At 49.3% G+C, this 14004-nt stretch overlaps 2 protein-coding genes and 1 pseudogene across 4 annotated transcripts; 1 reads left to right on the top strand and 2 right to left on the bottom strand.

Annotated features, from left to right (window-relative positions):
* The first annotated feature begins 1194 nt into the window (after window positions 1-1194).
* Tmem79 (transmembrane protein 79) lies at window positions 1195-6099 on the top strand. 3 transcript variants are annotated; one of them, XM_006232637.5, is made up of 4 exons: window positions 1195-1391; window positions 2087-2877; window positions 3102-3315; window positions 5213-6098. In XM_006232637.5, the coding sequence occupies exons 2-4, from the start codon at window positions 2130-2132 to the stop codon at window positions 5424-5426; spliced, it is 1176 nt and encodes a 391-aa protein (XP_006232699.1). In that variant the 5' UTR covers window positions 1195-1391; window positions 2087-2129; the 3' UTR covers window positions 5427-6098. The 3 variants fall into 3 exon arrangements, with proteins under 3 accessions (XP_006232699.1, XP_063137905.1, NP_001029068.1); XM_063281835.1 differs by having other exon boundaries at window positions 1969-2877; NM_001033896.1 differs by having other exon boundaries at window positions 1321-1391; window positions 1988-2877; window positions 5213-6099.
* Window positions 6100-6502: 403 nt separating this feature from the next.
* Glmp (glycosylated lysosomal membrane protein) lies at window positions 6503-10093 on the bottom strand. Its single transcript, NM_001004226.1, has 6 exons — window positions 9948-10093; window positions 9218-9472; window positions 8839-9036; window positions 8534-8752; window positions 7099-7355; window positions 6503-6998 (listed from the first exon to the last, which is right to left on the bottom strand). The coding sequence occupies exons 1-6, from the start codon at window positions 10065-10067 to the stop codon at window positions 6833-6835; spliced, it is 1215 nt and encodes a 404-aa protein (NP_001004226.1). The 5' UTR covers window positions 10068-10093; the 3' UTR covers window positions 6503-6832.
* A 2163-nt stretch (window positions 10094-12256) lies between these two features.
* On the bottom strand, window positions 12257-13959 carry LOC108350199 (ATP synthase subunit g, mitochondrial pseudogene; annotated as a pseudogene).
* Window positions 13960-14004: the final 45 nt, after the last annotated feature.

Below are 14004 nucleotides of genomic sequence, written 5' to 3'. Positions count from 1 at the left end.
GACATGTATAGAGGCAAAACGCCAATGTGCATAAAATAATAAAATGAATGGACCAGCTGTCATTGAAGCAGAAATTGCAGAAGAGGAGCAGTGAAAAGATTTTAAGATCCGGAGGTAGTGGAGGTCTGCACTGAAACAGTATTTGCCAGACAGAACAGCGCTGTCAACAGGAGCTCACCTGTGACTGCATGCACAAGGTCAAGTCAGCCAAAATCCCAGCACGCGTGTATTGTGGGAAGGCTCATGAAGTATCCCAACGCCTAATTGAGGAGCTACTAGAAATTGATGGCTGCTGAGAAAGAGCCGGTTTTTGCTTGTTTTTTTAAAGGAATTCCTCAGAGACGCTACATTTATTTAGTATGTGTGTACATTTGTGGATGCATGTGTTCTACAACATACACGTGGACAGAGAACTTGGGAGAGTTCTCTGGGGATCAGACTCAGGTAGTCAGGCTTGATAGTAAGTACCCTTACCTGATGAGCCATCTTGACAGCCCTATTGCTTTCTTAACCACAAACCTAAGTAAGCTAAAGGGGTCTTTGGAGTCCTGCATATACAGACATTATAGTGGCAATGTATATACCACTATGCTCCCGGCTCCAGCCACCAGGTCTCCTTTCTATTCCTCAAACTGCCTCAAGTCTTTTCCATCTGTTGACTTTTGACCCGCAGTTCCTCTGCAGGAAACTCCCGTTGGGTTTCAGCTTCAGAGGCACCTTAAAGAGGCTCTCCCTACTGAAATTCTACTGATTTAGTTCACAGTAAAATTAGTGTGAACTTTAATGTCTGTTACCTGAACAGCTAGAGACCTTGTCATTTTGTTCTCTTCTGTACTTGTGCCTAGACTAGCACCTTTCTGTTTGTTGGAATGTGTGTGTGTGTGTGTGTGTGTGTGTGTGTGTGTTTGAGACGGGGTCTCTACATAACTCCAGCTACTGGACCAGCCTGGCTTCAGACTCACAGAGATCTGCCGGCCTCTGCCTGCTGTCCTGGGATTAAAGGCTTGTACCACCACAGAAATAGCACCTTATTAATAATCAATACTCAATAAACATTTACTAGATAAACAAACTTGCAGTGTTATCTTTTTCACAATTTACTTTAAACACCCTTTGATACATAAACCCACTTTTATACCCTGATGCTTCCCTGAGCTGGAAGCATGTGCCCAGCTGCACCCTTACTTTCAAAAAGGATGACGTTGTCCTGTACAGCCCTTCCAGTAGGCAGATTCTGCAGGACAGGGCCTGTGCCTTTAATCTGAGCCCCACCTGCTCTGGTCAGACAGGTTTTGAGACAGGCAAGGGGAGGGAGACTGGGAAATACTTGCAGAGCCAGCCAGAAGCTAGGCAGTTCTTTTCCGGATCCTCTGCCTCTCTGCAGATGTAAAGTAAGAGGGTATCATGGGTCCAAAGGGCAGGGGTAGGAGGGGCCCTTGAGGTGAAGGAAGAAAAGAGCCTTATCCAGAAGCAGTGAGCTGGAGGGTGGCAGGGGAGGAAAGAAAGACATGGGAAAGGGAGACATGGGAACCACCGCCACACTAGAGCTGAGAGTCTGAGTGGAGCCCAGCCCAGCCGAATTGGGTGAGACTGGCAAGGGGAGTTTGGAAAATGGTTGGCTCCTGGTGTGGAGACTAAGGAACTGAGTATCTCAGTTGCCAAGAGTCCCAGGTAGGGATCGGCAGGGCAAAGGGCAGGTGGAAGGGTGAAGGCCGGCTTCTGTCTAGGATGATCCTTGGCTGTAAGGAAACTCAGCCGAGTCCTAGACACCTCAGCCTCCCATTCCAAAGCTAGGGTGGCCATGAATCCAGGAGTTTTTGGTGGAGAGAGTAGAAGGCAAGTGTGGACATAGACCGAGGCCTTAGCTGCCTCTGCTTGTGCCCCCTGATTCACCCTTGTCCTGCTGGATGACATTTATTTGGAAAGTTACCCACCATTTCACTCTTCTGCTCCGCCTCTCTGTTTCAGCACTGTGTTCTCCCTACAGTCCCACGAGGCCGGCTGCTCTGGGGAGTTCTAGGTCTGAGAAACTGTACTAGGGCCAGAAGACAAGGTATTTTCACAGAACCTCCCCCACTCCCTATAGGATGACATCGCCTTGTGGTAGATCTCAGAACTGAAGCCTCATAATGACAGAACCGGAGACACTGGCCCTGCTGGACATGAAGGACACTGAGATTTCAGAGAAGAGCCCACCGCAGGCTTCAGTCCTGCAGCCAGAGGAAGAAGGTGGGACTGAGTCCCCTGGAGCTGAGTCCCTCAGAGTGGGGTCTTCAGTAGGGTCTCCTACAGTCAGAGAGGGGCCTGAGGATGGACCAGACAGCACAATAAGTGAGGCTGCCACTTTACCTTGGGGAACTGACCCCCATCCCAGCGCCCCACTTCCGGATCCCCCGGGCTGGCGAGATATTGGGCCAGAGCTCCTAGAGTCAGAAGCACCTATTAAGTCGGAGGAACCACTCAAAGAGGATGCCAACCTGCTCCCTGAGAAGACAGTTAGGGCCTTCGTGCCCATTGACCTACAGTGCATCGAGCGGAAGCCTCAGGAGGAGCGCATCAAGCATCGTGAGGCCGGACCAGGCGAGCTCAGGAATTTCTTGCCAGCCCGACTCAGCCACCCTGAGCCCCCAGAGCGCAAGTGGGCTGAGGCAGTTGTGAGACCCCCTGGCCGGTCCTGCGGGGGCTGTGGAAGCTGTGGAGGCCGTGAGGCACTGAGAGCTGTAGCCTCGGTGGTGGCTGCCCTCATCTTCTTCCCCTGCCTGCTGTATGGAGCATACGCCTTCCTGCCTTTCGATGCTCCAAGGCTGCCCACCATGAGCTCCCGCTTGGTCTATACCCTCCGCTGTGGGGTCTTTGCCACCTTCCCCATCGTGCTGGGTGAGTCTGGGCCGGTGGAGAAGGGCTACCTGGGAAGCAGACTAGAGAGGTTTGGATTGGGTGGTTTCTCTTCATTATGCTGGAACTACTGAGGGCATCCCAAACCTGCCACTCTCTGCCCCCAACCCCGTCTCCTCCAGGGAGCTTGTGTGTCCACTCAGTAGCCCTGACCTCATTCCAACCCTCCTGTCTTTTCTGACCCCGTGTGCTTCCTTTCCTGCCAGGGCTCCTCGTGTACGGGCTGAGCCTATTGTGCTTTTCTGCCCTTCGGCCCTTTGGAGAGCCGAGACGGGAAGTAGAGATCCACCGGCAGTACGTGGCCCAGTCTGTGCAGCTCTTCATCCTCTACTTCTTTAACCTGGCTGTGCTTTCCACCTATCTGCCCCAGGACACGCTCAAGCTGCTCCCCCTGCTCACCGGTCTGTTTGCCATATCTCGGTGAGTAGGGGCTGGGGCGGCCATGGCTAGGGTAGGCGTGAGGGAATTCATGATCCCAGATCCTCCAGGGAGCTTGCAGGTCCGCAGCCCTGAGGTCGGGGATGGAGGTCGGGGATGGGAGTCGGGGGTGGGATGTTTCTGGATATGCACCATGCACCGACGAGCCTGCTCTGTCTGCTGAGCTGCACTGGGTAGCAGGTACTCAGCTCTTCTCTCCCTTTTAGAGGTTGGTCTCAGCTGTGCCAAAGGGGAGCTTTCGACTTACATATTTCCTCACATCTAAGCACAGCCCCGACACTCTAACCTCATTTGTCATTCAGTGTGTTCACTGAAGCTACTCTAGTCTGTAACTCTCCATCAAAATAGCTTTAAGAATGGGCTTCTAGGGGCTGGGGATTTAGCTCAGTGGTAGAGCGCTTGCCTAGCAAGCGCAAGGCCCTGGGTTCGGTCCCCAGCTCCAAAAAAAGAACCAAAAAAAAAAAAAAAAAAAAAAAAAAGGAATTGGCCTCTAGCTGAACACAAAATGTGGAACGTTTTCTGTTTTATTTTGAGACAGTCACCATCTCATGGAGTCTGGACACAAACTCTTGGCAATTCTCCTGTCTCAGCCTCTCAAGTGCTGAGATCCCCATCACACCCATTTCCAGTTTTAAGAGTCCTAATGGCTAGGACGTTCTTCCTTAGGTCTAACAACTGCCCTAAAGCTGAGTAGCTGGCTCAGGCCTGCGATCCCAGTATTTGGGAAGCCGAGGCAAGAGGGCTGCCAAGAGTTCATGCCAGCCTGAGTTGCATAGTGAGTCCCAGGTCAGGCAGCACAACACAACTATGACCTTGCCTGAAAAAAATAAAACAAGTGAATGAATTGGCCCAACACTGACTTTCTTGACACTGGACTACACCGACCAGTTCTTGTACTTAAACAGCCCCCTCTAGTGGTTGGATGGCTGATACCTTTGCTCTCTGGGTAGGAATCTGCTAGTCAGTGAACGCTGACTTCTTCCCCAGAGGCCAGTTCACTCTCATGGAGGTCTCCTCACTGACCCTTGCTCCCCCTCCCCCCCACCGCCACCCCCCCTTTTACTTTATTTGATTTGGAGTCATCAGTGAATTTATTTTATTTCACTGAGACAGGAACAAGATCTTGGTTTCTTTATCTGCAAAGGGCAAACATAGAACACACTGGAGCTAAGTGAGAACAGAGCCTGGTGTGCAGGGCTGCGGTCCCAGGCAGTGCCGTCTCAGACAGGAGAACCGGTACATGCTGGAGGCCATACAGGGTAACACAGTGAGATTCTGACTCAAATACTAACCGACAAGTAACAAGCAAAACAACGGAGAGTAAGGGGAGACACCGGGTTAGGGCTGCAGCTCAGTAACTAGGGTACATGCATAGCACACAGCACGAGCTTCAGTCCCCAGCACTACTGGTAGAGTACCCGTTAACCCTTGATTTGGGAGGGCAAAGGAGGACTAGGGGACCTGGGGATATAGTTCAGTGGTAGAACACTTGCCTGGCTTTGGGAAGCCCTGGACCACAAATAGCTTTTTGTCAGATCTACAAAACAGAAATAACTCACGAAACCAGAGCGCTGGATGCCTAGGGTGGGAGTTGAGGAGAAGGTGGAAACAGAAAAGGGTAGGCAATGTTAAAGTTGAATTCTCATGTAACTCTCCATCGTGTAAATGAACATTTAATTGTAATTTAACTAAAAATGAATTGTTTTGCCAACTTAAAATTTTAAATAGTAAGTAGGAGCCAGGAATAATAGTCTCATTTCAGAGAGATGTGGGGAAGTGGAGGTGTTTGGAGTAAGTAGCGTCGGCCTTGACAACCCTTCTCGCCTAGACTCCTGCCATCTCTTGACAAACTGCCTGGGACCTTGTTATGTTTCCACAGGCTGATATACTGGCTGACCTTTGCTGTGGGCCGCTCCTTCCGAGGCTTTGGCTACGGCCTGACTTTCCTGCCGCTCTTGGCCATGCTGGTGTGGAACCTCTATTACATGTTCGTGGTGGAGCCAGAGCGCATGCTCAGTGCCTCCGAGAGCCGCTTGGACTACCCCGACCATGTCCGGTCTGTTTCTGACTACAGGCCCCGCTCATGGGGCTGAGCCACCCAGAGCTGTGCAGGGGGTTTTCGGCATTTCCCTGGAACAGTTGCAGACCTGGCTTCTGCCCAGCCAATGGACATTTGTTGCAAGGAACCTTGCTACTTCCCCACTGGGGCCCCATACCCCTGTTTTCTCCTAGCTCCTGCTTTACCCGAGAGGACAAGAGCCCAAGGGAGACTGGAGAAACACACTTCCTTCTTGGGCAGCTTCCTACCATGACCCAGGAGCTATGGCTGGATGGTTATCTTACTCCCTAGCTTCTTGTGGGTCAGGAGTGCAGAACCACAGCCCCACCTGACTGTCTGTGCCAGCCATCTAGAAGAGAGTCAAGGAGAAGGAAAAACTGCCCACACCCAAGGGTAAAGTTGATGTCATATCAGATAGTTGGTGAAAACCTTTCTGGAGGACCTTGGGTTCAGGACTCGATTACCACTGGCCTCAAGACTCTTTTGCCTCAGTCAAGACATACATAGTTGTTGTCTTCTCTCTCCCAACTACATGGGTCTCTGTGACCTTCCACTTTTCAGACTTCCAAGAAGTCCCACTGTAGGGGGAAGGGCATAGAGATAAAACCTCCAGAAGAACTGTGTTTGTACTCACATGGTGGCTAGGAAGGCAGGGTGGCCGTCAGCCTGTATGTATATGTGAGTATGCAATAAATCACTGCCACTCTCTTGTGACTCTTTCTTTCTGCTTCCTTCTCCACCTCCCCCAGGCATAAGCTACCTCCTAGCACCAAGGGGGAGCCTTGGGGAGAGACCACTAGGACTGGTGAGAAAACAGGCCCTCAAAGAGAAACTACCTTTCAATCCTTTCCCTCAGTCTTCCCTTTTGTTGGAACCACCCCAAACCGGCCCAGCAGCACTCACACATTAAAAGATGGAAACCTGGGCTAGAGAGATGGCTCAGCTGGTAAGAGTACTTGCTGCTCTTGCAAAGGACTCTGGTTCAATTTCCCCAGCACCCGCACGGTGGTTTACAGTTCCGTGGGATCTAGTGCCCTCTTCTGACCTCTGCAGGCAGTTCCCCGACCGCCACACTGCACATCCATACAAACAAAAGACTCACAAATATAATAAAATACATAAATCTAATTTAAAAATCAGAGTGAGACTGGAATCTTGTATGGGGAAATTGTCTATTTCATGTCCCCTAGGGCAGCCAACAGTCACTCTCATGTAGGCCTTCAAGTTTCATCCACAGGAAATGGGAATGTGGGGGACCAGTAATCGTAGCCTTCCCGTGGGTTCGGAAGGACAACTTACTGGGAGCCCCCCAGTAGGTTGAGGCTGGCTTCTGAGGTTCTGCAGAGAAGCAGATCACAGCACTGGCACTCCAGCTTCTGACAGTTTGAGGCACAGCAAGGCAGAGGATGTGGTTCTGCCCGTCCCTCTGGAGAGTAGGCTTCAATTTATGGACTGGTACTCAGAATACTGCTTGTGGCGCAGCAGCAGAAATAGGCCTCCCCCGAGAAACATGAGTCCTGGAGCTCCCAGGGCTACCGCCATGATTCCGAGGACTAGTGGAGAGAAGGAATCTACTGGAGGGAAGCCTATGCCCAGAAGCATTGACCTAGAACGAGAAGGTTTAAAAAAAAAAAGGTAAGCAAATTTAGGAGGGCAGGCTGAGCAGTTCAGCCTTTCTCCACTTTGACCAAACCCTTGCTTCTTACCAGCAAAGGTAGTGTTGATCCCAGTAGCCAGGGCCTGTGGGAGCCCCAAAGGTCAGGTTGAAGGCACAGAAGTTGTTCTGGGACCCAAAGAAGGCTTGAACAATTGGTGAATGAGGGAGAGGATATGCCAAGGTGGGGTGAAGAGCAGAAGCCTGGCAGGCGAGGGCAGATTCTCGGGCCCGCTGCTCCTGAGAGAAAGCCACTGGCCGCCATTGCATGAAGCCAGACGGTGAAGAGCCCCACAGCAACCGGTTCAGCTGGAGAGAAAAGCAAAAGAGGCAGGGTGAGGCGGACCAACCTGCAGCAATCCTTTTGTTTCCCCACGTCTCTCAGAATGCATCTCAGTAGTACAGGCAGGAGGTGACCAAGCGTCCCCAGGACTAAGTGTAGTTGTAGAATTGACATGCTAGATGTAGGAGGCCGGTCTCTCCTCCACAGAGAGAAAGCGGGATGAACAGAGCTGTGATCATTCAGTGCTCGCGCTCTCTGAGCCCCAGGTTAAGGAGAATCCCAGCGAGGATCTGTGAAGCACTGGTTTTGTCTGCTTCCTTGGAGGGTGGAGATGGCAGGCAACAAACTAGAACCCAACATTAAAAGGAGCCAGAGAAAGTGTTGATAAATAAGAAACTGGGACCATAGGTAGTGGTGCATGCATTTAATCCCAGCTCTCAGGAGGCAGAAGCAGACGAGTCTTTCTGAGTTCAAGGACAGCCTGGTCTACATAGTAAGAGTTCTAGGTCTGCCAGTCAGAGATACATTGTCTCAGGGACACGCGGGGAGACCCTGTCTCAACAAACACACAAAAACCAACAACCCTTTTAAAAACGGGTGGTGGCTGTGGCTTTAGTGATGGCTCAATGCTGAGAGCTTGCTGCTCTAGTAGAAAACCCAATTCAGTTCCTGGTACTCGTGTCAGGAGACTCAACCATTTGTAATTCCAGTTCCAGGGTATCTCAAACCCTCCTCTCGCATCCTAGGAACCTATACACACATGCACCCAAATACACACACATAAAAAGACAAATCTTTTGGGGCTGGAGAGATGGCTCAGCAGTTAAGAGCACTGGCTGTGTTTCTAGAGGACCTGGGTTTAAATCCCAGCACCCATAGGGCAGCTCACATGTCTGTAACTCCAGTTCCAGGGGATCTGGCACCTTCCCAGACATACATGCACATAAAATAAAAATAAAGAAATCCTTCAAAAAACCCAAACAAACACAAATCTTTTTTTTTTTTTTTTGGTTCTTTTTTTCGGAGCTGGGGACCAAACCCAGGGCCTTGCGCTTCCTAGGTAAGTGCTCTACCACTGAGCTAAATCCCCAGCCCACAAATCTTTTTTTAAAAAAACAGTAAGTGGTTGGTGGATTTTCTGGGCTGCTAGCGGGAGGGACCCCACTTTACATTCCCACCCATCTCTGTCCCATGGAACCCTGACCTGGAAGACAGCAGGTGCGTACTCATCATCGATGGAGTCCTGTTCGTTCACTGAGGGGCAGTCGGGGCCCTGTCCCAAGGTGGCTACCTCTAGACCAAATAGGGAGTGGTTTCCACGAGGAGAAGCTCCAACCAGGGCCACTTCTACCTGGCAGACATCGGCTGTGTGCAGGAGGCGAGGGGGCTGGGCAGGTCGACCAGATCTAGAAAAGGCCTGGACCTAGGAAGGAGAAGGAAGCCGAGTGGGGAGAATGGAGCTCGAGGGATACTCCCATACCCATCAGTCAGCTGTCCCCAGATCCTCACCTTGAAGGTCAGGCTGCCATTGGCAAATGCTCCAGTAGGGTCATCTACAGGGTGGCCTCGAAAGATGGCACTCAGGGTGGCAAGATCCAATGAGTTGGTGACATTGTTCCAGGAGAACTTGGCCAAGGAGTACGGAGGGTATGGCTTTCCTGGGGGCTGTGTCCCCTCTGACACATTGGTGCTGTCAAACTCAAGCAGCTGGACAGGGCAGAGTGGAAGAGACTTGCCTTCTGGCTTTCTCTTGAGTTTTCCTCCCAGTCCACCCCACCTAAAGCTGCATTCACGTCACCCACCCTGTGCTAAGCCCTTCCCTAGCCCTTGGGGTAGGATGGACTCTCTTCTTGTGCTCTTCTCTCTGAGCTCCTTCAGACCCTCTCACCCTGGTGAAGACAAGAGCGGAAGAAAACTGAATGCTGTTCTTGGGGAGCACCATCAGGGCCCCAGCAGGATCAGGAGACAGCAGGAGACTCCAGTTGACATTCAGGACACTCTGAGTGGTGTTGGTGGCCACCAGCACCACAGCTGGAGGCCCCAGGCTGCTCCACACATAGTGCAGGGTAGAGTTGCTGCCCACTGCCCGGATATGAAGCAGGTTCTGGGGATTTGGCCAGCCAGAAATAACTTCCATAGATACCTGAAACATGGGGTAGTGGGGCAGAAAGAACAAGATCAGGGATGCTCACAGGCAAAGAAGCAGCTTGTGGGTGGAGGGCAGGACCTGGGTAATGCCAGGAATGGCAAGTTGGGCACTTGAGGACCAGGCATGAGGGAAGTGTAGAAACTGAGGGAAACTTGGAATCAGGGGCAGATGTAAGATTGAGAAGATAGGGTGGAGCCAGGATTACTCAGAGGGCTTAGGGCTGAAAAGGCTTTTTAAGTCCCCAAACTTGCCTGTTCCTGGGCTACAATGTCTGAACCACTGTCAGAAAGCAGAAGCAGTTATGCTTGATCTGACACCCCCATCCCCCCAATCCTTCCAATCACTCATGGCTCCACACTGGGTTGAAACTTCTCCCTTGTCTTCCACCCCTCTGTTGCCCCAGATTCAGGTCATCCTAGAAAGATAGGATTTCCGGAAACATCTATTACTTTAGTTCCAGAGCCCTTACCTGGCGAGTCTCTTCTCCTAGCAGGCCAAATGGAACTGTACACACAAGTAGACTCAAAAGGAGCCATGGGGTTGGGGCCCAGGGGACCCAGCCCCAGTGAGGTCCCCAACAGCGTAACATACAGCCACAGCTAGCTAAACTCAGCGGAAGAGCCTCAGAGTCACATGACTCCCTTCCTGCTGATCCTTTTAGAGGGCGGGCCACCAAACCAGTTCTTAAAGGGACCGCTTCCATTAACCTGGATCTCAGCAAAAGTTGGAATAGCATCAGGAAAGCTGAGGTAGTTTATCATCAACAGGTTGACCTGCAAGAGATTCTAGACCAGCTGTGCAAACATACTCCTGCCTCTCCTCCTGCCAGTCCCAGCCACATCACCTCTGGTGAGTATGCCCAGATTTAAATTTCCACAGAGTAAATCTGTATGTTACTGCTCTGTGGTAGAAAGATAGGGAGAGGAACTGGAGTACTAGATTGATAATAAAAGAACCCTTGGAGGTCAGCAAGATGGCTCAGTAAATGTGTTTGCCCCAAACTGGACTTGAGTTGTATATTCAAGACCAACATGGTGGGAGGAGAAAAATGACTCCCAGAAGCTGTACTCTGATTTATACATGCATCCTGAGGCACTGCTCACATGAAACAAATAAAATAAAATGTAAAAGAATAATCAAAGATCCTCAGGCAGGGTGGTCTCAGAAAACAGAACCAAGACAGGAATGGAGGCTTGCTTCTGCAATCCCAGCTTTTGAAAGACTGAGGTAGGAGGAGCACTATGAATTTGAGGATTATAGAGCCAACTCCAGGTAGAGTGAAAAACTGCCTTTAAAAAAGAAATAAAGGGGCTGGAGAGATGGCTCAGCGGTTAAGAGCACCCGACTGCTCTTCCAGAGGTCCTGAGTTCAATTCCCAGCAACCACATGGTGGCTCACAACCATCTGTAAAGAGATCCAATGCCCTCTTCTGGTGTATCTGAAGACAGCTACAGTGTACTTATATATAATATAATGAATAAATCTTTAAAAAAAAAAGAAATAAAAAAATTACTTAAAAAAAAAAGAAATAAAACCCAAAAGGGCTAGGGATGTAGCTCAGTTGGTGGGGTGCATGCTTAGCATACGACATCTTGGATTTAATCTCCAGCATACCACCATATAACACAGGTTATGGGGGCCAAGACACCCTAATCCCAGCCAGGAGGTGGGAGGAGGAGGGTCAGAAATTCAAGGTCTGGGGCATGTGAGATGCTCAGCAGGTAAATGCATTTCATAAACAAGCCTGATGACCTGTGTTCAGCCCCAAGGACCTACATGGTGGCAAGAGAACCAACTCAAAGTCACACACACACACACACACACACACACACACACACACACACACACACACACACACACACACCATGTAATGGAAATACCCTAGAGGGCTCCTTTTGATGACATCGTAGTATTTATTGGATTACGAGGTAGGTAGGCTTTCTTACTGGAAGAGCTCACAATTTTACTGTGAAGTTACCACAAATAAAAAGGAACACAATTAGCCAAACTTGACTAGATGCATGCTCCTTCTGCTGGAATCTTTGAGCCAGGGTCTCATTATCCACCTGCCTTCCTCTAGCTCCTGTGTGCTGGAATTAAAGGCATGAGCACCACAATCAGCCAGTTTTTCCTAAAAATCTTACTTTACTTGAAAGGTATTTGCCTGCATGTCTGTCTGTGCCTGGTGACCTCAGAGACCAGAAAAGGAAGTCAGATCCTCTGAGGCTGTCGTTACAGATGGCTGTGAGCTGCCATGTAGATGCTGGAAATCAAACCTTGGGTCCTCTGGGTCAGTGCTCTTAATTACTGAGTATTTTCTCCAGCTCCAACTTAAATCTTAATTGTTAGACTAATAACGCAGTACAAATTTGAACCAGGTGTCCTGTCACAAGCCTTTAATCCTAGCTAACCAGAATTACATAGACCTTGTTTTAAAAAAAAAAAATCAGGCCTACATGAGAACGTTAAGCAAGTGCTTTCAGAGCTTGTTATCTCCAACCTACTCAGAGACAAGGTTTCTCTGCATAGCCCTATCCTGGAACATGTTCTGTAGACCAGGCTGTCCTTGATCTGTCTGCCACTGCCTCCACAGTGCTGGGATTAAAGACACACCACATAGGCCAGTTTTTGTTTTTGAAACAAGGTTTTACATGTGACCCTGGCTGTCTTAGAATTTACTATATATTCATAGCCTTCTAATTGCTGGAATTACAAATTACAAAAGGTTGTGAACCACCTAAGTGGTGGGAATTGAGGGAGGAGCAACCAGTACATGTATTTTTTTTTCCACAGCTAGTATTTTATTCAGATAGCAGTCTCATCATACATAGTCCAAGAACATTCAAATAAGATCTCAAATTGGAAGTTAAAGATTAGTCTTCAAACCTCATAGCCAACAATGCCACATTTGACTATGATCTCTCTGATATAAGAACATATCCACACTTCAGTGGCCACCAACCCATTCAGCACAGCTTCCTTCACTGTAAGGTGTTTGAAGCTACCAGTCTTAGCACTTCCAATTATTTTTTTTTTTCACACTCTGAATAGCTGTAGGGATTTTACCAGGGATTAGGGGAACCAGCTCAACCTTGGCGTAGTGCCAAAATGTGGCCAATCAAGGCTTCAAGTAAGTCACGGCAGTGGCCACCATCGACAGTGGCTTCTCCTCAAAGTTACAGATGACTTGGCCATGGTCTAAGGGGGAAGGTACGTCTCCTCGAACCACCTGCTGAATGTCTTGTAAATGTATTAAACTTTTAAAAAAAGTTTGTGTCTGTATCTAAGAATGTATTTGGATACCTAAAGAAACCAGAAGAGGGTATCAGATTCCATGGAACTGTAAACTACAGTGAGTGCTGGGAACTGGATCTGGGTCCTTTCGAAGAGCACTGAACCATCTCCGCTCCATACACACACAGGGACACACAAATGCACTTGGAGACTGGGTTTCGGTGCAGCCCTGGAACTCACTCTGTGCAACTTAGCCAAGTGCTGGGTTTAAAGGTGTGCACCAACATGCCTGGCTCTCACTGGCTAGATCATGTTTACCTCTGAGATTTATCAATTTATATTCACACTTGAGAACCTATTTCTATATCCTTGAAATTGCCAAACTGGGATCATAGGCCCCTATTAAAAAAAAATATGTAGCCCTGGTTAGCCTGGATCAGCCTATATAGACCAGGATGGGATCTGATATTTTTATGTGTATTCAACATCTGTAGGGGTAGCTCAGAAGGCTAAAAGAGGGACTTGGGTCCCCTGGAGCTGGAGGTAACAATGAGCTACCAAGTGTAGATGCTAGGAATTGAACTTGCTTCTTCTGGGAGAGCAAAAGATCTTATACACTGAGACAGACATTTCTTTGTAGTCCAGTCTGGCTTTAGATAAAGGGAGACTCCCACCTCAGCCTCCTGAAGCTGGGCTCCCTTGCTTTTGTGTAATGTCTACGAATGCATGTGCCACACTGTGGACATTGATGAGGTCAATGGACAACTTTTGGGAACCTCTTCTTCATCCACTATGGAAACTGAGGACTGAATGCCATTGGCTTTAACGGCAAGCACTTTTGCCCACTGAACCTCACTGGCTCTGTATATACTTTGTCCTTGAGACAAGTGCAGCACAGGCTTGTCTCCTACTGGCTATGTAGCTGTGAGGGTCAGTGAGGAAGGAATGAGCTAGGGGCAGGGGTGTCTCTCAAGGCACAACTGTGAGGGATTAATTTGATTCAAAAAACTCACCAAACCACGTGTGGCGTGTGGCGGAACAGTCCTTTTAAAATCTCTGATACCAACCAGTACTCAAGAGTACCCTGGGGGCAGAGGCAGTAGAAACACCACGCCCAGGTCTACACAGTCACAGTGAGACCTAGTCTTAAAAAAGGCTGTGGGATGTATGTGTTTGTGTGTGTGCAAGTCAGCGAATAGTGACTTGTCTCCTTTCCTCCCAGTAAAGTCTTCTACCTCCTTTTCCATTGTTAGGAGGTAGAGATGTGACCCAAGGTTGAAAAACACATGACA

The sequence above is a fragment of the Rattus norvegicus genome, chromosome 2 (genome assembly GCF_036323735.1).
Source record: "Rattus norvegicus strain BN/NHsdMcwi chromosome 2, GRCr8, whole genome shotgun sequence".
Classification (NCBI taxonomy): Eukaryota; Metazoa; Chordata; class Mammalia; order Rodentia; family Muridae; genus Rattus; species Rattus norvegicus.
The sequence above is the reverse complement of the archived record's forward strand: the minus strand, read 5'-3'. Positions and strand labels throughout refer to the sequence as shown.